This window comes from Oryctolagus cuniculus, chromosome 10 (genome assembly GCF_964237555.1).
Source record: "Oryctolagus cuniculus chromosome 10, mOryCun1.1, whole genome shotgun sequence".
Taxonomy (NCBI): domain Eukaryota; kingdom Metazoa; phylum Chordata; class Mammalia; order Lagomorpha; family Leporidae; genus Oryctolagus; species Oryctolagus cuniculus.
In genome coordinates this window covers 27365018-27389576 of record NC_091441.1, presented here as the reverse complement: position 1 = coordinate 27389576, position 24559 = coordinate 27365018, and the positions used below count along the sequence as shown (strand labels likewise).

Here is a 24559-nt window from a genome sequence, read left to right as displayed (position 1 = left end):
CCTTGCGTTATGGTAGACATTTGATAAATAGGTTGGGGTTTTTTATCCTTATGGATAGAATCTTTTTTAAGATTTTTTTTTTTTTATTTATTTATGAGAGGTAGAGCTACAAACAGAGAGAGACAGAAAGATCTTCCATCCACTGGTTCACTCCTCAGATGGCCACACTGGCCAGAGAAGGGCCGATCCAAAGCCAGGAGCCAGGAGCTTCCTCCGGGTCTTCCATGTGGGTGCAGGGGCCCAAGCACTTGGGCCATCATCCAGGCCACAGGCAGAGAGCTTAATTGGAAGAGGACCAGCCAGACAGGAACCAGCGCCCATATGGGAATGCTGGCACCACAGGTGGAGGCTCAGCCTACTACACTACAGCACTGACCCCGTGGCTGTAATTTATTCAGAACCTACTTTGGGGACTTAAGAAATATAAGAAATTTATAAAACACATTAAGTGGAAAATGAATTTCAAGGAAGAGGATAATCTAAATGCATTATGGTACTCTTTCCTCTAAAACATGTAAAATGTAATGCTCTGGTCTTAGAAATCTTTGATGTTGGGTAACATCTCTGCTAGCATCTGCATGTTTACATCATTGAAAGGCTACTTCTGGCAATCCCTGAAGTAGCAGGAAGTGTGGTGGAATGAGAAGGCCATGCCAAGATGGCCACTGGCAAGTGAGCTTCAGTTACTCAGGAATGGCTTTGAAACCCACCTGGCAACAGAGCCTGCCTGGCAACAGGCTGTGATTGGTTAGGGCATAAACTGCCCCTTGACCGGATTGGCTGTGTTGGCTATATAAGCTGTTGTACCAACTGAAATAAACGAGTCTTCGGGCTGCTTGCCTCAAGCCTGCTTTCACCCGATTCCCGGGGTCTGTGTGGTGACTCTGCGCCTCTTGCCCCCACCACGCTCCTCCTCTCAGAAAGGAATCCACTGCAACATTGTTAAATCAACAGTTGGCCGGCGCCACTGCTTACTAGGCTAATCCTCCGCCTTGTGGCGCCGGCACACCAGGTTCTAGTCCCGGTCGGGGTGCCGGAGTCTGTCTCGGTTGCCCCTCTTCCAGGCCAGCTCTCTGCTGTGGCCCGGGAGTGCAGTGGAGGATGCACCCCATGGGAGACCAGGATAAGTACCTGGTTCCTGCCATCGGATCAGCGTGGTGCGCCGGCCGCAGTGCGCCAGCCGCGGCGGCCATTGGAGGGTGAACCAACGGCAAAGGAAGACCTTTCTCTCTGTCTCTCTCTCTCTCACTGTCCACTCTGCCTGTCAAAAAATAAAAAAATAAAAAATAAAAAAAAAAGAAATCAACAGCAACATCTGGCATTCCTTTAAGTAGCAGGAAGAATTTGGTTTTTTGTTTAAGAAAGAATAAGGACTAGTGATTCCTAATTCATGGTCATAGACTCCATGGGAATTTGCCATATTACGAAACCAAATTTGTGTTTCAAAACCTGTTGACTACATCAATTATCTTTCACATATTTACAAATATTGTTTTTAATTGTATGTTGCTACTATGATTTATAAAATAGTTAAATAATTAAAGCAGGACTGAATTCTGAATATTTTTACATGGATGTCTAATCTCTGTTGACTGAAAATATACTGGTTACTATGTTTATAAAACTTTTTTATTGTATATAATGTAAAATCTATAGTTTAGCTATTGAAAAGTATACAGTTCAGTGCCAAGTACATTCAGTGCTGTATAGTGAAGACCACACTCTAGAACCAGAACTTTTTCATTATCATGAGTGGAAAGTATAGCATAGTATAGAAAGTATATAATAAATGAATTGTAGATTATTTCTGGTGCAGATTTAAAGCTTTTAGAAGTAATTGTAAGTGACATTTTACAATAGAAATTTTTTTATTTCTTTATGTATTTGAAAGGCAAAGAGATAGAGAAAAGAAGACAGACATAGAGATCTCCTGTTCTCTGGTTCTGTCCTCAAATGCTTGCAGCAACCAGGGCTGGGCCAGACTGAAACCAGGAACTGGGACCTCCATCTGGATGTTAGCATGTTGGGAGGCAGGGGCCCAGCCACTTGAGCCATCACCTGCTCCTCCTGGGTGCACATTAGCAGGAAGCCAGAATCAGGAGCAAGGGTGGAACTCCAGCCTAGGTACTCTGATAGTGACGCAGGCATCCAAGCAATGTCTTTTTGTTTTTTTTAAAGATTTATTTATTTAAAATGCAGAGTTACAGAGAGAGATCAATATTCTGTCTGCTGGTTCACCTCCCAAATGGCTGCAGTGGCCAGGGGTGGGCCAGGCCAAAGCCAGGAGCATGGAACTCTAGCCAGGTCTCCCAAGTGGGTTGCAGGGGCCCTTGTACTTGGACCATCTTCCATTGCTTTCCCAGGGTCATTAGCAGGGAGCTGGATTGGAAGTGGAGCAGCTAGGACACAAACTACTTACTTGGGATGCTGGTGGCTTAACCTGCTGCCCCACAACACAGGTCCCCCAAGAAGTGTCTTCACTGCTGGGCCAGATGGCTGCCCTGCAATTTACACTTTAATAATGTTTCCATATGACAGTTCTTAAGAAATCTGGGGAGTATATAGGCTGAGGTTTGTTCTGATTACAGCTGAATGCAGGTGATTGCAGACTGTGTGCCCTAAGATTTTTTGTTTGATTATAAGATGGGCCAGCTCTGAACTGTGTGCATAGCCTCCTACCCTCGACTTCTTTCACTTCCTCCAAATTCTACCTTATTTTTCTTTCTCTCTACCTTTGTGTTGGCTGCCTTAACAAAAGAGAAGCCAGCATTTTTAATGAAGCAATTTATCAGAAGTATAGGAGTCCTTCTGAAATGAAAAAAATAACACTATTGATGTTAGCCAGCAATTCTCAAATCCTTCCTGCCATCTAAATTTTTTTATTTTCCCAGTTTTCACATAAAATCAGTAAAATATATTTTAAAGCAAATATTTCTTTCTTTTTTTTTTAATTTTTTTTTTTTTTTTTTTGACAGGCAGAGTGGACAGTGAGAGAGAGAGACAGAGAGAAAGGTCTTCCTTTGCCGTTGGTTCACCCTCCAATGGCCGCCGCGGCCGGCGCGCTGCGGCCGGCGCACCGCGCTGATCCGATGGCAGGAGCCAGGAGCCAGGTGCTTTTCCTGGTCTCCCATGGGGTGCAGGGCCCAAGCACCTGGGCCATCCTCCACTGCACTCCCTGGCCACAGCAGAGAGCTGGCCTGGAAGAGGGGCAACCGGGACAGAATCCGGCGCCCTGACCGGGACTAGAACCCGGTGTGCCGGCGCTGCTAGGCAGAGGATTAGCCTAGTGAGCCGCAGCGCCGGCCCTAAAGCAAATATTTCATGTATTTTTTTATTATTATTATTTGAAAGAGAACGCTTCCATCTGCTGGTTCAGTTCCCAGATGGATTCAGCGTCAGGGGCTTGGCTGGCCTGGCCTAGCTGAAGCGAGGAACTGGGAAGTCAGTCCAGGTCTTCTATATGAGTGGCAGGAACCCAGTTACTGGAGCCATCATGGCTGCCTCCCATGGTCTGCATTAGCAGGAAGGTGGAATCAGGAGCTGTAGCAAGGCCTCAAACCTAGCCACTCTCATATGGGCCTTGTTGGGTGTCTAAACTTAAAGACTGAACACCTGCCCCCAAATATAAGAGATGGGTTGATTGATTGATTGATTTGAAAGGCAGAGTGCCAGAGAGAATTTCATTCTAATGATTCACTCCCCAGACGGCTCCAACAGCCAGGACTGGACCAGACCAAAGCCAGGAACTGGAGACTGTCCTGGTCTCCCACATGCGTGGCAGGTGGACCAGAGCACTTGGACCATCATCTGCTGCTTTCTCAGGCTCATTAACAGGAAGCTGCTTTGGAAGTGAAGTAGTTGTCTTGAACCAGCACTCCAGTACTGAGTGCTGACCTCACCAGTGGTGGCTTAACTCACTGGGCAACAATACCAGCCTCTCAAACTTGTATTATTTTCAAGAGTCTAGTTTATTCTAGCCAAATCTGAGTGTGCTAAGGGACTCCATTTAAAATAAAGAGCTAAATAAATAATAAATATCTGGGCAAATTATTAACTTAATTGGAGAAGGATGTTGAAGAAGATAATTCATAACACCTTTACTTTGTGGACTAGGAACTTTGTGCCCTAAGATTTTTTTAGAAGGCTTTTATTTAATAAATATAATTTCATAGGTACAGCTTTTGGAATATAGAGGTTCTTCCCCCATACCTGCCCTCCCACTCCCACTTTCATCCCACCTGCTACTCCCTCTCCCATTCCATTCTTCATTAAGATTCATATTTTTTTAAAGATTTATTTAGAGTTACATAGTAAGAGTTACACACATGGCCGGCGCCGTGGCTCACTAGGCTAATCCTCCGCCTAGCGGCGCTGGCACACCGGGTTCTAGTCCCGGTCAGGGCGCCGGATTGCCCCTCTTCCAGGCCAGCTCTCTGCTGTGGCCAGGGAGTGCAGTGGAGGATGGCCCAGGTGCTTAGGCCCTGCACCCCATGGGAGACCAGGAAAAGCACCTGGCTCCTGGCTCCTGCCATCGGATCAGCGCGGTGCGCCAGCCGCAGCGGCCATTGGAGAGTGAACCAACGGCAAAAGGAAGACCTTCCTCTCTGTCTCTCTCTCTCTCACTGTCCACTCTGCCTGTCAAAAAAAAAAAAAAAAAAGTTACACAGAGAGAGAGAGAGAGAAAGAGAGGGGTGTCTTTCATCCTTAGGTTCACTCCCCTATTGGCTGCAATGGCCAGAGCTGTGCCTATCTGGAGCCAGGAGCCTCTTTCGGATCTCCCAAGCAGGTGTAGAGATTCATTTTTAATTATCTTTATATATAGAAGACCAACTCTATAATAAGTAAATATTTCAACAGTTTGCACCCACACAAAGTATAGAGTACTGTTTGAAGACAAGTCTTACCATTAATTCTCATAGTATAACTGATTAAGGACATAGGTCCTACATGGGGAGCAAGTGCACGGTGACTCCTGTTGTTGATTTAACAATTGACACTCTTATTGATGATGTCAATGATCAACCGAGGCTCTTGTCATGAGCTGCCAAGGCTATGGAAGCCTCTGGAGTTCACAGACTCTGTCAGTATTTAGACAGGGCCGTAAGCAAAGTAGAAGTTCTCTCCTTGCTTCAGAGAAAGGTACCTTCTTCTTTAATGGCCTCTTCTTTCCACTGGAGCCCTAAGATAGTTAATGAGTTGCTCAAGCTTTCTATCATGAGCTCTGATTTTCTGGTTCTTAGGTCTAGGAGAGTTTTTGTTGTTTCTTATGAACTTCCCAGACTGGCTCTCTAATAGTTAAGAATCAAAAGAAAAAAATCTTTAAAGATTTATTTATTTACTTGAAAATCAGAGGCAGAGAGAGAGAGAAAAAGGTCCTCCATCTGCCCATTCACTCCCCAGCCGGCCGCAACAGCCGGAGCTGTGCTGATCTGGAGCCAGAAGCCTCCTCCGGGTATCCCACAGGGGTGCAAGGGCCCAAGGACCTGGGCCATCGTTCACTGCCTTTCCAGGCCATAGCAGAGAGCTAGACTGGAAGTGGAGCAGCCGGGACTCAAACGGACACCCTCACAGGATGCTGGCACTGGAGGCGGCAGCCTTACCTGCTACGCCACAGTGCTGGCCCCAGAAAAATTTTAATTAGTTTATTATTAACACAAATAGTAGCCAATAAAATTCAAAAATCATATTCCTACCACTCCAGTATGTCATCAATTTTTATGTTGCCATGATCTTAAAAATTCTAATATATTGGAGCTGGTGTTATGGCTGGTTACACATTTTCTAAGTTTCTGTTTATTTGGGAATGTCTTAAATTCTTCATTAAAAAAAAAAAAACAAACTTTAAAAGAGAGACAAAGAAGGAAACAGACACACAGAGAGAGCTCCAGTCCACAGGTTCACTCTCCAAGTAGTCTGCAGTGGCCCCAGGCAAGGTGGAAGCTGGAACTCAATCCGGATTTTCCATGTGGGTACCAGGACCCTAGCTGCTTCAGCCATCACCGCTGCCTCCCAGGCTCTCAGCAGGAAGCTGGAGTCAGGAACCTGTATCAAAGACAGACACTCTGATACCAGATACTGGTGTCTCAATCCAGTGTCTCAACTGTGGGGCAGACTTCTGCCTGTGTTCTTCATTTTTACTAGTTAGCTTATAGGTTATAAAGTTTTGACTGACAGTCACTATGACAGCACTTTGAATGCATCGTCCTGGTTTCTGATAAGTAGGTAGCTATTAATGTTACTGAGAATCACTTTTCTTCTTTCAGATCTTTCTTTTGTCCTTGGCATTCAGCGATTTGGTTATATGTTTATGTGTAAACCTGTGAGTTTATTCTACTTGGAGTTGGTGAGCTTCTTGGATTTTTGGGTGAATGTTTCCTGTCATGTAATTTCTTTCTATCTATTGATATTCTTCCTTAGGCGGGACTTGTTCTTTGTTCTTGTACTTTCCTTTAGTTCTTTAGACTTTAGTTCTTTGAACATACTTTTAATTACTGATTTAAAGTCTTTGTTTAGTAAGTACAGTGTCTGGGTTTCCTCAGGGACAGTTTCTGTTAACTGCCTTTTTTCCTGGATATGGGCCAGACTTCATTTATCTATGTGTCTCTTAAGTTTTTGTTGAAAACTGCTCATTTAGAATGTAAATGCAAGCATTTGGCACAGTGGTCATGTCAGTGTGTGCAACACCTGGATTTGACTCCTAGCTCTACTTTCGAGTCCAGCTTCCTGCTAATGTGCACCCTTGCAAGCAGTAGGTGATTGTTCAAGTGCTTGGGCCTCTGCCACACACACAGGAAACTTGCATTGAGTTCTGTGTTCCTGACTTCAGCCTGGCTCAGCCTAGCAGTTGGAGACTTTTGGGAGGTAAACCAGCAGACATTGAATCTCTGTCTTCTTTCTCAGAGTCTCTGCCTTTCAAATAACTGAAAATAGGTAAATAATAATTTTAAAAATAAACACAACAATACAGTAGCTCTAGACATTAAATAGTCCTCCTAGGGGTATATTACTGCTGCTGCTGCTTGCTTAGTGAAATCTCTGAACTAATTATTCAGAGCCTGTATTCTCAGGGTGGGCACTGAGGCTCTGCAGGTGAAGCTGCCTCTTGGGACACCCACAACCCACAGAAGAGTGCCTAGTTCGTGTTCTAGCTATTCTGCACTTCTAGTCCAGCTTCCTGCTAATACACCTGGGAGACCACAGGTGATGCCCAGTACTTCAGTTCCATGTAGGAAACCTGGATGGAATTCCTGGGCCCTGTCTTCAGCCGGGCACAACTCGTGCTGTGGCAGACATTAGGGGAGTGAACCAGCAGATGGAAGATCTTTCTCCCACTCTGTTACTTTCCTCTCTGTCATCTTCTTTTCAAAAAAACAACTCTTGGAACAAAAGTCTGTATTGTTCAATATGCCCACTGAAGTCTCTTCTTGTTCAATTTACTGGCTAGCCATGAATAAACAGAAATGTAAGTACCTGGAACCAGTAAGCGTCCTTCTCTGCCAAGAGGCTCTGTAGGCATGCTGGGCACACCTCCAGCGTTCTGCTGGACAGTTTACAATCCTGTCAGCCTTGCTTGTCAGAGCCTCAAGGTTAGCCGGGGGGAGGAGCTTAATGCCTTCTCACTCCTTTCCTGGACGTGCCCACAGCCCGTGGATGTAGCCTCCCAGACTCCCGAGGGTGCCTTGGAGCTTTTCCACCCTCAGACATCTCATTCATTAGCTTTTCCTTTTCCTTTTGGTTAGCCTGTTGTTTGCCTCAACTGTTAATCCACGGCTTCAGGCAGCTGCCATGCTACATAATTGCCTCTGAGCTGTTTCCAACAAGCTTTTCTGGGTGGAAGACTATTAACACTGGGTGAGCTCCAAGCCAGATCAAATAAAATAGCATTATAAGTGGGGTCTTTCCGAGAACCCAGAACAGGTGGATTCGTGAAATTTCCCTGAGAAAGGGGTTTCAGAAGGCTCAGCCACCCTTCCAGTCCCTTCCATGCTGCCGGTTTTCATGGTAATTTCAAACTCTGGGAATAGTGTGAGTTAAAATACTATGAAGCTTGCTGCTGACTGAAATCCAGGTGTTTTCTTTGAGTAATTTCTCCTTGATTGCTCTAAGCCTTTGATTAATTTCCAAAATTCAAAAAAAATTTATTCTGATGTTTGGTTAGTGTTCTTGCTTTCATGGAGGAAAAAAAAATTGGAAGCTCAACATCTTTCAACATTTTTGCTGACTTTTATACAAAGAATTTGACTTAGCTGGATATCAGAAAATGGAGATTTTATGAAATATTAGTTAATTATAGTGAATTGAGAGAAGGAGGGCCCTCATTTGCTGTTTCACTCCACAAATGCTAGTGGTATCCAGGGCTGGGCCAGGCCAAAGTTGAGAATCTGGAGCTCATTCCAGCTCTCCTACATGGATGGCAGGGACCCAAATACTGACGTGCCACTTACTTCCCAGGTGTCTTAGCAGGAATCAGAAATTGTGAGTAAAGGCAGGTCTCAAACCCAAGACTCTGATACAGGATTTGGGCTTCACAACTGGTGCTTTAACAACTAGGCCAGACACCTGCTCTGATTAATCTTTTAAATGTCATTTCTCTTTTCCCTTTTTCTCATTCAGCCCCAGTCCCTTCAGAGTGAGGGTAGCCTCTGTTATGGGTTAGTTCACATTCCTTTGAACTGTATTCTGTTGATCTCATTTATAATGTGTGCAGACATTTATATCTAATATTTAGTTTCTATGAGAGTTTTCTAAATATAAGTGGATTAACAGTGAGTATGCTTTGATTTGTAACTTGCTTTTTTTTATTTAACTATGTGTCTTAGAAATCTTCCTGCTATCGTACATACTTAAAGGGGTGTGTGTGTGTGTGTAACTATTTCTGTGGTATTTAAGATATAGAAATATACCATAGGGATCCTTACTCACAAATTGCTAGACTTCTAGTTTGTAGCAGCCAAGAGTCCTAGAAGTAGTGCTGTAAAGAAGCTCTGTGTCTGTTACTCCTTATTCCATGTGTGAATGTTTCTCACTGATGGCTGTCTGCAAGTCAGGTTACCTGACTCAAGAACATATGCATCAGGGACAGCATTGTGGTGTAGCGGGTAAAGCTGCCACGTGCAACTCTGGCATCCCGTATAAGCCCCGATTTGTGTCCCTGCTGCTCCACTTCCAATCCAGTTCCCTGCTAATGGCCTGGGAAAAGCAGCCCGAGTGTTTGGGCCTCTGCCACCCATGTGGCAGACCTGGACGAAGCTCCTGGTCTTGGCCTGACTGGCCATTGCAAACATCTGAGGAGTGAACCAGCAGATGGAAGATGTCTCCCCATACTCACCCCAACCTCCAGCCTCGTAACTCTGACTTTCAAATAAATAAACAAATGTACTTTTAAAAATGTGTTGAAAAACTTTTAAAGTACTTTAAAATTTAAAATTGTCTTCTAAAAACCTAAACTAGTTTACTTTCCCAGCAATGGTGTCAGAGTAACTCTTTTTCCAAACACTCACCAAGTCTGCACATTATCAGTCTTAGAAAATTACAAAAGTCTGGACAAAGGTCATATCTCACTGATTTTAATTTATTTTTTTTAGATTTTCATTTATTTGAAAGGCAGAATTATGCAGAAGCAGAGAGAGAGGTCTTCCATCCACTGATTCACTCCCCAATTGGCTGCAATGGCCAGAGCTGCGCCAATCCAAATCCAGGAGCCAGGAGCTTCTTTTGGGTTTCCCATACAGGTGCAGGGGCCAGAGGACTTGGGCCATCTTCTACTGCTTTCCCAGGCCATAGCAGAGAGCTGGATCAAAAGTGGAGCAGCCGGGACATGAACCAGCACCCAATTTTTTTAATTAATTACTTTATTTATTTATTTATTTGAAAGTCAGAGTTACAGAGAGGCAGAGGTAGGGGGAGAGAGAGAGAGAGAGCGAGAGAGAGAGAGAGAGAGAGAGAAAGAGAAAGAGAAAGAGGTCTTCTATCTACTGGTTCACTCCCCAGATGCCTGCAGTGACTGGAGCTGGGTTGATCTGAAGCTGGGAGCCAGGAGTTTCTTCCTGGTCTCCCACATTGGTGCAGGGGCTCAAGGACTTGTACCATCTTCTGCTGCTTTCCCAGGCCATAGCAGAGAGCTGGATGGGAAGTGGAGCAGCCAGGACGTGAACTGGTGCCTGTGTGGGAAGCTGGCACTGCAGGTGGTGGCTTTACCTGCTACACCACAGCACCAGCCCCTCTCATTGATTTTTAAAGTTTGCATTTAAGTTGCATTTTGAAGGGCAGTGCCAGTGCTACCTCAGTTAAGTGATAATGTTTAATGCTTTTCTTTCTGCTTTCTAGGGCATGGCCTTTACATTACAGGAACGACAGATGCTTGGTCTGCAAGGACTTCTACCTCCCAAGATAGAGACACAAGATATTCAAGCCTTACGATTCCATCGAAACTTGAAGAAAATGAGTAGCCCTTTGGAAAAGTAAGAGTCGATTAGATGTTCATTCTTTATTGATGTTCAGATTATGAAATTGGGAACATCACGACTTTAAATATGCAGCCTCATAATGAAGTTTGTGTTTTGTCAGTTAACTGCTTCATGATGATTGTATTTCCTTCACTTCAGTGAATAATTCCCTCATGTTCCTTATTAATAAATTTGAGCAGAAATCAGCTTTCATACTTAAAAGGGGAGTATTTCAGGTGTGAATAAAGCATAGAGGATACTGTCTAATTTGCACCCATCGTATCCAGCTACTTTCCCTGGTCACCCACTTTGCATGGCACTGTCCTAGCCACTGAGGGGACAAGGGAGGTAATAGATCAGGACCTGTAGCATGTAAAAGAGGTGTCATCAGGACTGTCACTGACAGATCAGGATGTGTGGCCAGCGCAGTGAGGCCCAGCCCTGCTTCTGGGAGGCGGATCGTCCCTGTGACGGCACTGTCCTCTGCACTGCGGTGAGAAAATGACACGTGTTGGCTATGTTTTCTGAAAGCATAAAGAGGCACCTCGCCCAGCTGTGGGCATCAGGAAAAGCTTCCTGGAGTAAGCGATCTCTAGCTGCATTTTAAACAGTATGTTGTAGGAACAGGCAGAGTGAGAAAGAGACCAACGTGTTGCAGGCTGGGTGGGAAAGGGGGTCAAGGTGAGTGCACCAGCTCTGAGCTGTCACAGTCCTGGGTGAGGACAAGGTCACTGTGTGGTAGGCAGAAAAGTGACTCGAGTAGAACATCAAGGAGGGTCAGGGGGCACACAGCTTGCGTTGGCCCAATGCCTGGGAGGTGTCGTTGGTTCCGAACATTCCTGCTGTCTCTTTTTCAAAGCTGCCTCTTCCATCTTACTAGTTCAGTTGTTCTTTGTTTCCCTATACTGAGGAAAAATCTGTTTCCCCTTCATGTCTACCTGTTGACCCCATTTCTGCCTTGAGTAGCTATGTAGGAATTTCAGTTCCTCCTCTGAATGGATCGCTTCTTATTTATACACCAAATGTTTGCATATAACTGTATACCACATCCTCCGCTAGCTCCTGGAAATACAGAAGTGTGTGAGGTGATGGTCCCAGTCTCATGGTATTGTCTAGGCTGGAGAGAAACCCGAAAGTCAAGAGGAGAGGAGGGAAAGTTGGGCCAGGAGGAGTAGGACACCTAACCTGTGTCTCTGGAGGAGGGCAGTGTGCAGAGAGCACACTCCCCCTGAACTGTGTGTGGAGAGCATGAGTCTCCGACTGTGTGACCAGGCAAAGGGTGCATCGAATGTACAACTCCAAGGTGAGAGTCAAGCTGCCTTTGAAGACGTGAAGTAGGTCATCGTGGAGGAGAGGGGGCTGGAAAGGAGGCAGAAGTCTCGTTAACTATTTTAGGAGTTTGCACATTACTTTACTGGCATTTGGAAGCCAGTAAAATTTAAGGAGAGTAGAAATGATCACAGGTTTTTGCGAGAAGAAAGCACTGATGCCAGGAAGGAAAGTTGTGTGTGTAAAGAACAGGGAGAAGGCTCTGGAGGTCACGAGTCTCTGAGAAATGATGGGCTTGGGCTGGGTGAGGGTGGGGGCGAAATGCATAGATTGGAGAGACAGCATGTAAACTCTGTAGGACTTGGTGTTTTATTAGACTGGGGTGAGGGAAGTAGAGAAGGAAGAATTCAAAAATGGACTCTGGGTTTCCCGTTTGGTCAGATAGGAGAAGAAACAAGTTTGGGGAAAGAAAATGAGTCTGTTTTAGACGTATTTACTTCTGGGTGATTTCTGGTTTCTAAGCCAGTGTTTATTCTTTAAACTTCATTTGTTTTTTAAAATTATTTACTTGAGAGACAGAGCTCCCATCTGCTGGTCACTCCCCAAATGCCCACAACAGCTGGCGCTAGACCAAGACTTGAATCCAGGTCTCCCACATGGGTGGCAACAATCCCTGAGCCATCACTGGTACATGCATGGGACTGCACCAGCAGGAAGCTGAGTCAAGCACTTGAAGTGGGAAGCGGGCATCCCCTCTGGTGTCTGTACCTCCAGGCCAAATGCCTGTCCCTAACCTTGATTCTTTAAAATATTTTGCTTTTGTTTTTATTTGCGTGAATTGGCTGTTGCCTCCTTTGTGCTGCCTCTGTGCTCTTGGCAGACTTCACTGCTTTTATCCCTACCGGACCTTGAACTCCTGAAGGATAAGGATCGCTTCTTACAGTCCTAGGGTTCAGAGTAGTGCCTGGCACATGGCTAATACTCAGTCAACATATGAATAAGTGCTACTTTATTCTGCTTTTTCACCCACCTGTCAGTTTCTGTGTAGATTGCTTTCTTAGGGTGAGGGGCTCACGGAAACCTTTGCGTTGCCCGTGCCTTTTACAGAGCCTGACTCACAGCAAACTGCAGCGGCTGGCTGCTGTTCCTACTGTTTCATCATCGTCTACCATTTAAGTACATTTGTATTTCTGTTGGGTTTTAATCCCAGCTGTTAAGTAGTAATAATTTAGAGATTTTAATTTCTTGGGGGTGGAGGTGGAGCTCAATTTTAGACACCAAAACCTTTAATGTAATATTGTAATGTAAAGGCTGTATCTTGTGCTTTATTTCAGATACATCTATATAATGGGGATACAAGAAAGAAATGAGAAATTGTTTTACAGGATATTGCAAGATGATATTGAAAGTCTCATGCCAATTGTATACACACCAACGGTTGGTCTTGCCTGCTCTCAGTATGGACACATCTTTAGGAGACCTAAGTAAGGCTTATATTTTAAAAGCATACATATAAATGATTACTGTGTAAGAGAAAGCCTCCATAACACCTATTTTGTTCCTAATTTGTGGCTGGAAGTCTTACTACAATCACATTTCACATTTCAAGCTTAATTTGAATTAGAAAGGATTAATAAAAATCTCATATTATCATTTGTTTATATAAAAATAGCAGCATTCATTCCTAACCTTCTTTAAATTATTCAGTTATTAGAAGAATATTGTATGCTGTTTGTATCAAAAAATAAAAGTCTTTATTCTGGTAACAGATTCTCTAGAATTTTCATTGAAATATTTGACCATTTTGCCAAAGTAAGGAGTTGGTTCATTCTCATTTTTTTGTCAGCATTAATTTCTGTTTAGTAAGCTTTCCCTGAATTTTAACTTTAAATAGTTGTAAATCTCCAGGTGTTTTAAGTGGGAAGAGTACTGGAAAGGAGCATCCCTCCAGACGTGTTGTGTGTTGAGTACAGATGGCAGTGTCTGTCACCAAGCTGTGGAGGAGAAACTGACAGGAGAGAGCCAGCTCCGCTCCCCGGTTCACTCCCCAGATGTGCACAGTGACCCCTGGCTGGGGCTGCAGCTGGAGTTAGGAGCTCAGTCCCGGTCACTGTGTGGATGACAGGATCTCAGGGTCTGCATCAGCAGGAAGCTGGTCAGGAGCGCAGCTGGGTATTGAACCCAGGTGCTCTGATATGGGATGTGGCATCTTAACTGCTAGGCCAGACACCTGCCCCATGATGGCTTCTTTCTAAACTTCCTTGCATTATATAAATACTATTTTTTCTTAATTTGCATTTTCTTGTTTTTTTAAACTTGTAACAGTTTCCTCAATCCTTGTGTTTTTCCCATGCTTAGCTATCAAGCTGATACAGATGTATTAATTTAAACAAGGTCTGGTAGCATTTATCTTCAGTCTCCCCTTAAGTATTCCAGTGGCTCTCAGACTTCACTGTGCGCACGAAACACCTGTGGGGCTTATTTAAAATGTCGATGTATGCCAGCTTTCCTGTCTTTTCCATCTCCAAGATTCTGAAGAAAAGGCAAAAGGCCTAGAGGTCCAGATTTTAGTGGATAACCTCAGTGATTGTGTTGCAAATAGATACTCCCTGGAAGACACTGAGAAACACCGCTGTTCTAGCCTGTAGGCTGCATCTGGAATGGTTCTGTGATAGGCTCCAGCTGTTCAGCTGGTCTGTCCTGCCTTGCTGGGACAGGGCTTCTCCATCCAGATGATACGGGCCAACTAAAACTGCTGCTAACGGGGCCCCACTCTGCTTCAGTGTCTCTAGGCTTGATCCCAGTTGTAGATATTTCCTGAAAGCCCCTGATGGGATTCTGATGTGCCTGGGAGATGACATAAGGCGTGAAGAGCATGGCTTTTGGGTGGTCCTGTGTATCGTTTATGCAGTGCTTTCTTGTTTATTTCGTTTTTCACACAAACTGTGGTCAGTAAATCTCGGTTGGTTGATCTAAACTCTAAGCCAATTAAATCATGATCTCTGGTGGTAGGACACCAGCATTTTAAAAAACTCACTTTAATGAATTTGTATTGGTTGAGAAATGGCTGAACTAAACTTAATTGACTGTAATAATAATGCTTAAATGAAGATATCAGTGAGAAAATTAAGAATCAGTAGAAGGGCAGTGGGGACCATTTCTGTTTGACCTGTTTTCTAGAATCTAGATTTTCCTTTTTCCTCTATGCCTTTTCCTCCCTTTGCTTCCTTTTTTTATGAAATTTGGATTGACTGTCTTAATTAGATAACAATATACCATGTTTAAAATCACTTTTCATTAACCATTCCACAGTGTAAACATACTTCAAAACAATATATTGTGTGACAAATACGTTCAGTTTTTATTGATTAAAAATAACTTCATTTTTTTCTGATGCTTCAAGTGTATCATCTTTTATGTAATTTCATTGTAATTTTCTTGCTCCTTGCTATTTCAAATTTCCCATTTTCTGTTGCAAAGGGTTTAACAGTGGTCTACTTGGCTTTGTTATGTCCTTTAGTGTTGGTGGTTTGTCTTTACATTGGTTTCTGCCAGAGGTATGTTGGTTTATTTGAACAGGAAATGTAGATGTTTTCTTGGGTAAGATGATCGTATCATTTAACAGTTGCCTTCATTGCAGCAGCTGGGTGAACAATATAATTACAATTTGAAGTCACTGAAAATGATTAAAAATAAACCAGTGTGGCCTATCAAAAATCTACTTGGAAATTATACTGTGTCTTAATGTTTTATTAACATATCTAAATATTCCAGTTATGAACAAAACTTAGAAACAAACACAAAACTGTTGTGAAATGCAAAAGTGTTTTTGTTCTGTTGCAGGGGATTGTTTATTTCAATCTCAGACAGAGGTCATGTTAGATCAATTGTGGATAACTGGCCAGAAAATCATGTTAAGGTACTCATAGCACAACCCTCCTTTGCCTAATGCTTTCTGTTTCCATGTAAGTTACTTCTGAATCCTCCAGAATGATTTCCCATTGTTGCTCTGGTTTATTTGCACTAATGTACATGCAGATTTAGTGCTTTGTATCTGAGATGATGATAATAATAATAGTTATTAAATAAGTTACTGATATAGAGCTTGGCTCTGAGTAAGAAATTGGAGCTAGAGCACAAGGTGAACTTTCTCACTGTTCACACCACTGGTGTCTCCTGCCTTCTCCACATTCCTTTTCGATTTCACTGTTGTTATTCTAGGGTAGAAGAAATGCACAAGAGTGCCACAAAACCTTATTATAGATGGTGGTGGAGAGGATTGGTTATGCCTTTCTTTTAAATCTAAGATTAATTTAGGTGCTTACCAAATTTAGCAAATATAAATCTTGTTCAATCTGGTTGTCTTTCTTAAATAAAACGTCATAACTTATTTGAAGATATTCAGTAGAATTTTTTTTTTACTACAGGCAACAATCTTAGTTGCTTTTATTACATATGTCTTCCTTACCAAAGTAGACATTGGTGAATAACCACTTTGAATAATCTAGAAAAATGTGATTAGACAATTAAACTCCCAGTTTCATCTTATATGGTATTAGGTTGGTATGTGTTTTTATTCTAGATCTTTTTCTCTTCTACTCTAGCTAAGGCTTTTCCTGTTGGGCCTAGGTTATTAAGGTGGAGTAGCATGCTGTTTCTTTGCACACTTGTATTTTCTCCAGGGCAAGCTGTTCATCAGAATTCTGTTCACTTCTCCCTTAAATTGTTTTTCTGGAAATAAGTTGGCCCTTCAGTCAGAAGCGTTCTAATCCTAAACCGAATCTAATTAATTCTCTTGTTAATATCTCATAATAGGCAGAACTGTTAGAGTCTTAAGTTCTCACTTGGTTGGTTTTCATTGGAAGTTAGCCAAGAAACAATTTTATTTTTAAAAATGAGAGTGAAACTATGTGACGATAATCCATCTTTTAAAAATGCTTTTCTTTAGGGCCCCATTTTTGGCAACTTCTAATTTGATTTTCTCTTATTTTTGTTTTTGTAATTAAGGCTGTTGTGGTGACAGATGGAGAGAGAATTCTGGGTCTTGGAGACCTGGGTGTCTATGGAATGGGAATTCCAGTAGGAAAACTTTGTTTGTACACAGCCTGTGCAGGAATACGGCCAGATAGGTGCCTGCCTGTGTGTATTGACGTGGGAACTGATAATATAGTGAGTAAACCCATTTTCCCCTTTGATCTTCTTATTTGAAATTTTATTATTCCTCTTTTGAACATATAATTTAAGGAGAATTTTGTGATTAGATGCTTTTTTTCTTAAACCTCACTTTTACTATTTATACAGACAATAGTACATTAAGCCTATTAAAAGTTTCTTGAGGGACCAGCACTGTGGTGCAGTAGGTTAATCCCTTGCTTGTGGCGCTGGCATCCCATATGGGCGCCAGTTCTAGTCCCGGCTGCTCCTTTTCCGATCCAGCTCTCTGCTATGGCCGTGTGGTCATTTTTGGAGTTAACCAGCAGATTCTGTCTTTCCCTCTCACTGTCTAACTCTAGCTCTCAAATAAATAAATAAAATATTTTTTAAAAAAGTTTCTTGAACTAGAACAATAAGGTTTAAAAATTATATTAGTGATATTTCTATTTTGTAATTTATGTCTAAGCTGGTTATGTAATCAATGGTTTTGATTTTTCCATTTGACTTCTTTTGTAGGCACTCCTAAAAGATCCATTTTACATGGGCTTGTATCAGAAGAGAGACCGTTCACAACTTTATGATGAACTGATTGATGAGTTTATGAAAGCTATTACTGACAGGTATTTCAATACAGTTGGAGTGTATGAAAGCACCTTTAATTGGGGGTAGGAGAGGAATGGTAGTTCTGTTTTCCTGTATCTCTTGTGAAGATAAGCAGAATAAATTGGGGGAGCTTTGATTCTTTCTTGCCGATGAGATATGCTTTGCTTCCTGAGTTTCCTGACGTCTTGAGGGAAGCGTGCACTCACTTCTCAGACGTCCTTTTAGTCCTTAGCATCCGAGCTCACTCCTGCCATGCCACTGAGGCTCGCGTACGGCTTTTGTTTTCAGTTCTCTGGCCATTGGTGCTCTCCCGCTCTCCCTCTCACCCTCCTGGCAGCATCTGACCAGGTCTTCCCACCCTTAGTTCTTGAAGCACTCTTCTCTCGATTGCTAGACGACTTCCCTAACTTGGTCTTTTTTCCAGCTTTCTTGTGATTTTCACCGCTTCTTCTTGCTGTGTCTCACTGGATGTGGATTTCTGTGCAGTCCTCTTCTCCTTGAGCCATATAAGCCATGACCTTTATGCACGTGACTCTTAAATCTCTGGAAAACCCATCCCTGTAGGCCATCTACGTTTCTGAGGGGTGCATTTCTAATCACTGTCATCTGCCATTGAGACATTCGGTTGCTACTCATATTAGTGTCCCAAACTTAATTTCTCCCTTCTCTAAGCAGCCGTTCTGCTATATTCCCAACCTCTGTTATCATCTGCCCTATTGCCAAACTTTTGATCTTGATATTCTCTCAGCCTTCCTCCTGAACCATGCACCCTCATGCACTTGGATATTGTTCAACCCCAGTTGGTAGAATCATTTCGGTGCCTCAGATTACATCTCTTTTCCACTGCCACAGCCTTGCTGTCTCGTCTCCAGTTTCTCTTCTCTCCAGTTCATCCTCATGTTTACACCAAATTCATTGTGCACTTCATGTTGTCAGTGGTTTGCTCTTGCCATAGGAACTTTTTTTTGCCTTTGTCATCTCTCCAAGGTCCGCCTTTTAAATTATTGGTGCATAGAAGCTACTCAAAAACTCACTCTTTTTCAGAGTCAAAGTTGACATACCTAAAGCTGAACCTTTCAGCTTCCCAGAAATTGTCATCTCCCTTTCTTTCCTCATTTTCCTACCTAGGACAACCAAATAGTACCTACACGGTCATCCAGGCTGCCTTGCCAGTGAGCAGCCTCTCCCTTGCTTCCAGGTTGGTCCTTATCATCAACACCGGTTTTTGCTTCTGATGTCTTATAGTTATCCCTGTCGTTTAGTTGTCTCTGTGCGTTCTGCCTCAGACCCCTTATCCTGACCACCCTGTGGCCTCCTAGCTGCTTCTCTTGTCTTTCTTGTCTCACTCCACACCTACTTGTGCCATCCCTCACTGGTAGGTTTATTTTCCTTAAGGTCTTCATGTGGATTCTCCCCTCCTCTGCAACCTCCAGCAATTCTATGTGGGATGCACAAAAATGTCTCTGTCTCTGATTTGACATTCAGGATTCTCCTGTATCTGGCCCCAGCCAACTTATGTCTTATCCTTTAGTATACAAACATACTTCCCAAAGCTATGGAAAATTGAATTAAAAGATGTTTATCTTAGTGCAAAAAATTTTCTAAAAATCTGTAACGTGCATTTTCCTTGGACTTTTTGAAGACCATTTGTAAACTGCAGCATATAGCCACGACTATTGAAAATTCAGGGTCACCAAAGAATACCTTGCTTTCTTTCTACCTCTTTATTTTCTGTTCTTCTTTTAGGGACCAACTTAGGCCTTGCCTCCTTTTCAGGCCTTGCCTCATTATCACTGCTCACCCAGATGATCGATGTCACCAATATCGGAATATAGTTATTTTCTGAACTGTTTCATATATACTTTCCTTTGATGCTGTTTAGCTATTGATGTAATAAGACTATGCATGCCAAATACATACTTTTTGAGATTAAGAGATTAAAAAGAGTCTCTTCTGTTTAGGAAGTTATTTAGAACTTAAGTATGCTGAGTATCCCTCCTGGGCTCTTGGAAATGCTAACAAAAATCGATAGCCCCTGGACCCGTCATGGCACTGCATGGTACTTAAGCACCAGTACTTTTTTTTTTTTTATCATGTCTAATAGATTTCAACATTTTGGGTCTAATCTTTCACTGACTCTGAAAATGTCCACATGGCCTTAATTGACGTACCATAATACATTATTTTTAAATGCTAACATATGGGATAGTAGACAGGAAAGCTGTTTAGTAGTTGTATTTTCAACACAAGCATTATGTATTTTGCTGTTTTTAGATATGGCCGGAACACACTTATTCAATTTGAAGACTTTGGAAATCATAATGCATTCAGGTTTTTGAGGAAATACCGAGAAAAATATTGTACTTTTAATGATGATATTCAAGGTAAAGCAAAAAGCAGACTTTTAAAAAATATTTTTGATTCCTACTTCTTAAAAACATGTCCTTTTTATTTAATTCTTAATTTTTATTACAGGAACAGCTGCAGTAGCTTTAGCAGGTCTTCTTGCAGCACAAAAAGTGATCAGTAAACCCATCTCAGAACACAAAATCTTATTTCTTGGTGCAGGAGAGGTAAGTTTTTGTAAGCTTTTAAGTTTAAAACCAACACTAATCCTATTTAGAATTGGAAAATTGGACATGTTCATGCTGTTTTCAAAGAACATGATGAAGTTATAATTTTGTTAAAATAGAAAATGAATTTGAAATCTCTATTATAAAATAGTTAATTTAAATTTTAGAGAGAATATCACAAAGGATTAACTTTTGTGTGGTTTTTAAGGGAAGAATAAACCAAATATTCTTTGTAAGATAATCTTCATGTATAAAGAAATTTAAGCATTGCATCATTCTGTAGTCTTTACTTTCTGAATTTCTGTTTTGTTGGACAGGCTGCTCTTGGAATTGCAAATCTTATAGTTATGTCTATGGTAGAAAATGGCCTCTCAGAAGAAGAAGCACAAAAGAAAATCTGGATGTTTGACAAATATGGTTTATTAGTTAAGGTAAGTGTTTAAAACCTGGAGAAGCAGAAGAGCAGTGTATGTGGTTTTTTTTTTTAAAGATTTATTTATTTATCTATTTGAAAGACAGAGAGATAGAAACAGAGGAGGAGAGAGCTTCTATCCACTGGTTCACTTCCCAAAGGGCCACAATGGCCAGGACTAGGCCAGGCCAAAGCCAGGCGTCCAGAGCTCCATGTAGGTCTCCCATGTGGTGGCAAGGGCCTAAACTCTCAGACCACCTTCTGCTTCTTTCCCAGGCACATTATCAGGGAGCTGCACTGGAAATGGAACAGCTGGAACTTGAACCCTCTCTCAAATGGGATTCTGCCATAGCAGGTGGCAGCTTAATCCTCTGTGCCATGCTGGCCCAGTGGTGTGGTTTTTACTGGTTTATTTTTAGTTAGATTTTTTAAAATCTTAGCATTTCTTAATCTTGTCTCACTGGACTATCCAGTTGTACCAGTGGCCTTCTGCTATGGAAATGATACAGCAGTAATTTGCCATTTTCATCTGTGGAGCACGCTGTCTCAGTGGACATTGCTTCAGTTGTGCCATCTTTTTTTTTTTTTTTTTTTAAGATTTATTTTATTTATTTGAAAGAGTTACAGAGAGAGGAGAGACAGAGAGAGAGAGGTCTTCCATCTGATGATTCACTCCCCAGATGGGTACAACAGCTGGAGCTGCACTGATCAGGAGCCATGAGCTAGGTGCTTCTTCCGGGTCTCCCACATGGGTGCAGGGGCCCAAGGAGTTGGGCCATCTTCTACTGCTTTCCCAGGCCATAGCAGAGAGCTGGATGGGAAGAGGAGCAGCTGGGACTAGAACTGGTGCCCATATGGGATGCCAGCGCTTCAGGCCAGGGCTTTAACTCACTGTGCCACAGCGCCAAGCCCGTGCCATCTTTTTCTTGTTAGTTAGTACCAGTATTCTATTAGTACCAAAAAGATGGAATGAAGAAATTAGTGTATTAGATGAAGCATCTCAAGTAGTTCTTGTGGTCAGGAAAAGTGTATCTGTATTCTCTTCCTTGTTGCTTAGAACTCATGGTTTTTTTGTTTATTTTTTAACAGCAAAAAGAATCTTAAATCTCAGCAGATTCCCACTCTTGCCTCTTTTAAAGACTTGCCTCATGCTTCAGTCAACTGTCTCTGTGTTGACTCCAGACTCCTTATTTGTTCTCTGGCTCTTAAGAGATCAAATACCCATTGTCCAAGTATGATTGTGTGTGATTGTGTAAGGATTTGACCCTTCTAAACCTAGGTGTTTTTTTTTGTTTGTTTGTTTTTGACAGAGTTAGACAATGAGAGAGAGAGAGACAGAGAGAAAGGTCTTCCTTCTGTTGGTTCACCCCCCAAATGGCCACTATGGCTGGTGCGCTGCGCTGATCCGAAGCCAGGAGCCAGGTGCTTCCTCCTGGTCTCCTATGTGGGTGCAGGGCCCAAGCACTTGGGCCTTCCAGGCCACAGCAGAGAGCTGGACTGGAAGAGGAGCAACCGGGACAGAACTGGCACCCCAACCAGGACTAGAACCCGGAGTACCGGCGACGCAGGTGGAGGATTAGCCTAGTGAGCCGCAGCGCCGGCCTAAACCTAGGTTTTTAATGGGAACTTGGAATATCCTAATTAAATGATAAGCAGTAATCTGATATTTGAGGAGAAATTCCTAAACTCTTTGGCGATCATAATCCCCTGTAGCCATCTCATAAAAATCTGTGGACCCCTTTGCCTTAAAAAAATCCTGTATTCCTGAAACCAGTTCTAGGATAATACAGAGCTTTTCTCCCATATTGACTTAGTGCCCTTTAGGCCTGCCTTCTTTGATCATGGTTTTTATTAGCTCAAGAATGTCGTTCCAGCACTGCGGCTCACTAGGCTAATCCTCCGCCTTGTGGCGCCGGCACACCGGGTTCTAGTCCCAGTCGGGGCGCCGGATTCTGTCCCAGTTGCCCCTCTTCCAGGCCAGCTCTCTGCTGTGGCCAGGGAGTGCAGTGGAGGATGGCCCAGGTGCTTGGGCCCTGCACCCCATGGGAGACCAGGAGAAGTATCTGGCTCCTGCCATCGGATCAGCGCGGTGCGCCGGCCGCAGCACGCCGGCCGCAGCACGCCGGCCGTGGCGGCCATTGGAGGGTGAACCAACGGCAAAGGAAGACCTTTCTCTCTGTCTCTCTCTCACTGTCCACTCTGCCTGTCCAAAAAAAAAAAAAAAAAAGTCATAGATGTTACATTGTGTAACACAGTGAAAGGTGAGTAAAGTGCTTCACAGTGGAACCTGTCCCATTCATAATGTTGATGTGTTTTTATGTGTATGTGGGAAGGATACAGCTGTATTTGCCACTTCATCTGTGGAACAAGCTGTCTCAATGGACATTGCTCCAGTTGTGCCATCTTTTTCTTCTTGATTAGTACCAGTATTCTGTTAGTACAAAAAAACTAAATGAAGAAGTTAGTGTATGAAACATCTCAAGAAGTGCTTTAATTACACTCAGAATACCTGTAGTTTAAAATGCGCTAGCCATTGCAATAAGACTTCAAATGTATTATCTCCGTTAATCCTCTCAAAAATCTTGTGAATTTTGATACATGAGGAGACTGTGTCTAAAGGACAGGAGACTTTTCCAAAATCATCAGCTTGTGGATGGTGGAGATAAGATTCAACCCTGTGGCCTGGCAGTGAAGCCCAAATCACTTAAGTTGTGCTGTCTCCCCTAGGGGACTGTAGCTACCATATTTGCTAGTAAAGAAAATGTAAGAATTATTAGACAGCACATCTTTTGAAGGCTCTTGGAGGGATATGTATTTTTGCTGATACATCATTGGTTTGGTGATTCTTTTTGCAGTCAGGTTTTTTATAGAAAGCTTTTATTTAATAAATACAAATTTCATAAGTACAACTGTTGGATTATAGCAGTTCTTCCCCCCATACCGCCCTTCCATCCCCAAACCATCCCGTGGCCTACTCCCTCTCCATCCCATTCTTCATTAAGATTCATTTTTAATTATCTTTACATACAGATCAACTCTATACTAAGTAAGGATTTCAACAGTTTGCACTCACACTAAGTATAAAGTACTGTTTGAAGACTAGTTTTACTGTTAATTCTCAGAGTTCAACACTTTAAGGACAGAGGTCCCACATGGGGAGCAAGTGCAGTGACTCCTGTTGTTGATTTAACAATTGACATTCTTATCGATGATGTCAGTGATCACTGAGGCTCTTGTCATGAGCTGCCAAGGCTATGGAAGCCTCTTGAGTTCACATACTCCGACCTTATTTAGACAAGGCCATAATCAAAGTGGGAGCTCTCTCCTCCCTTCAGAGAAATGTACCTCCTCCTTTGATGGTCCCTTCTTTCCACTGGGATCTCACTCACAGAGATCTTTCATTTAGGTCATTTTTTTTGCCACAGTGTCTTAGCTTTCCATGACTGAAATGCTCTCATGGACTTTTTAGCCAGATCCAAATGCCTTAAGGGCTGATTCTGAGGCCAGAGTGCTGTTTCGGGCATTTATCATTCTATGAGTCTGCTGTGTGTCCTGCTTCCCATGTTGGATTGTTCTCTCCTTTTTTTTATTTTTTTTAGATTTTTTTTTTTATTTGAGAGGTAGAGTTATAGACAGTGAGCGAGAGAGACAGAGAGAGAGGTCGTCTTCCGTTGGTTCACTCTCCAAATGGCTGCAATGGCCGGAATTGCGCCGATCTGAAGCCAGGAGCCAAGCGCTTCTTCTGGGTCTCCCACGTGGGTGCAGGGGCCCAAGGAGTTGGGCCATCTTCTACTGCTCTCTCAGGCCATAGCAGAGAGCTGGATTGGAAGTGGAGCAACCGGGATTCGAACCAGCACCCATATGGGATGCTGGCGCCACAGGTGGAGGATTAACCTACTGTGCTATGGCGCCAGCCCCTGTTCTCTCCTTTTAATTCTATCAGTTGTTATTAGCAGACACTTGGTCTTATTTATGTGATCCCTTTGTGCAGGGTCAGTTTTCCTGAGATGTTTTGTGACTGTCATATTGGTAGGTCAGGTCTGGAAGGAATATACTATTGATGGCTGTCCTGTGTTTCCTCAGCATGGTGATAATCCCTGTTC

General features: G+C 42.8%; 1 protein-coding gene across 3 annotated transcripts in view; it reads left to right on the top strand.

Annotated features, from left to right (window-relative positions):
- ME2 (malic enzyme 2) overlaps positions 1–24559 on the top strand; it is a gene marked incomplete in the record, with an annotated part of 77291 nt that overhangs the window by 26508 nt on the left and 26224 nt on the right. For all 3 annotated transcript variants that reach the window (XM_070050174.1, XM_070050175.1, XM_070050176.1), the window contains 8 exon segments: positions 10327–10460; positions 13049–13198; positions 15558–15633; positions 16722–16883; positions 17385–17488; positions 19746–19855; positions 19947–20044; positions 20362–20475. In XM_070050174.1, the coding sequence (XP_069906275.1) occupies positions 10327–10460; positions 13049–13198; positions 15558–15633; positions 16722–16883; positions 17385–17488; positions 19746–19855; positions 19947–20044; positions 20362–20475 (948 nt within the window).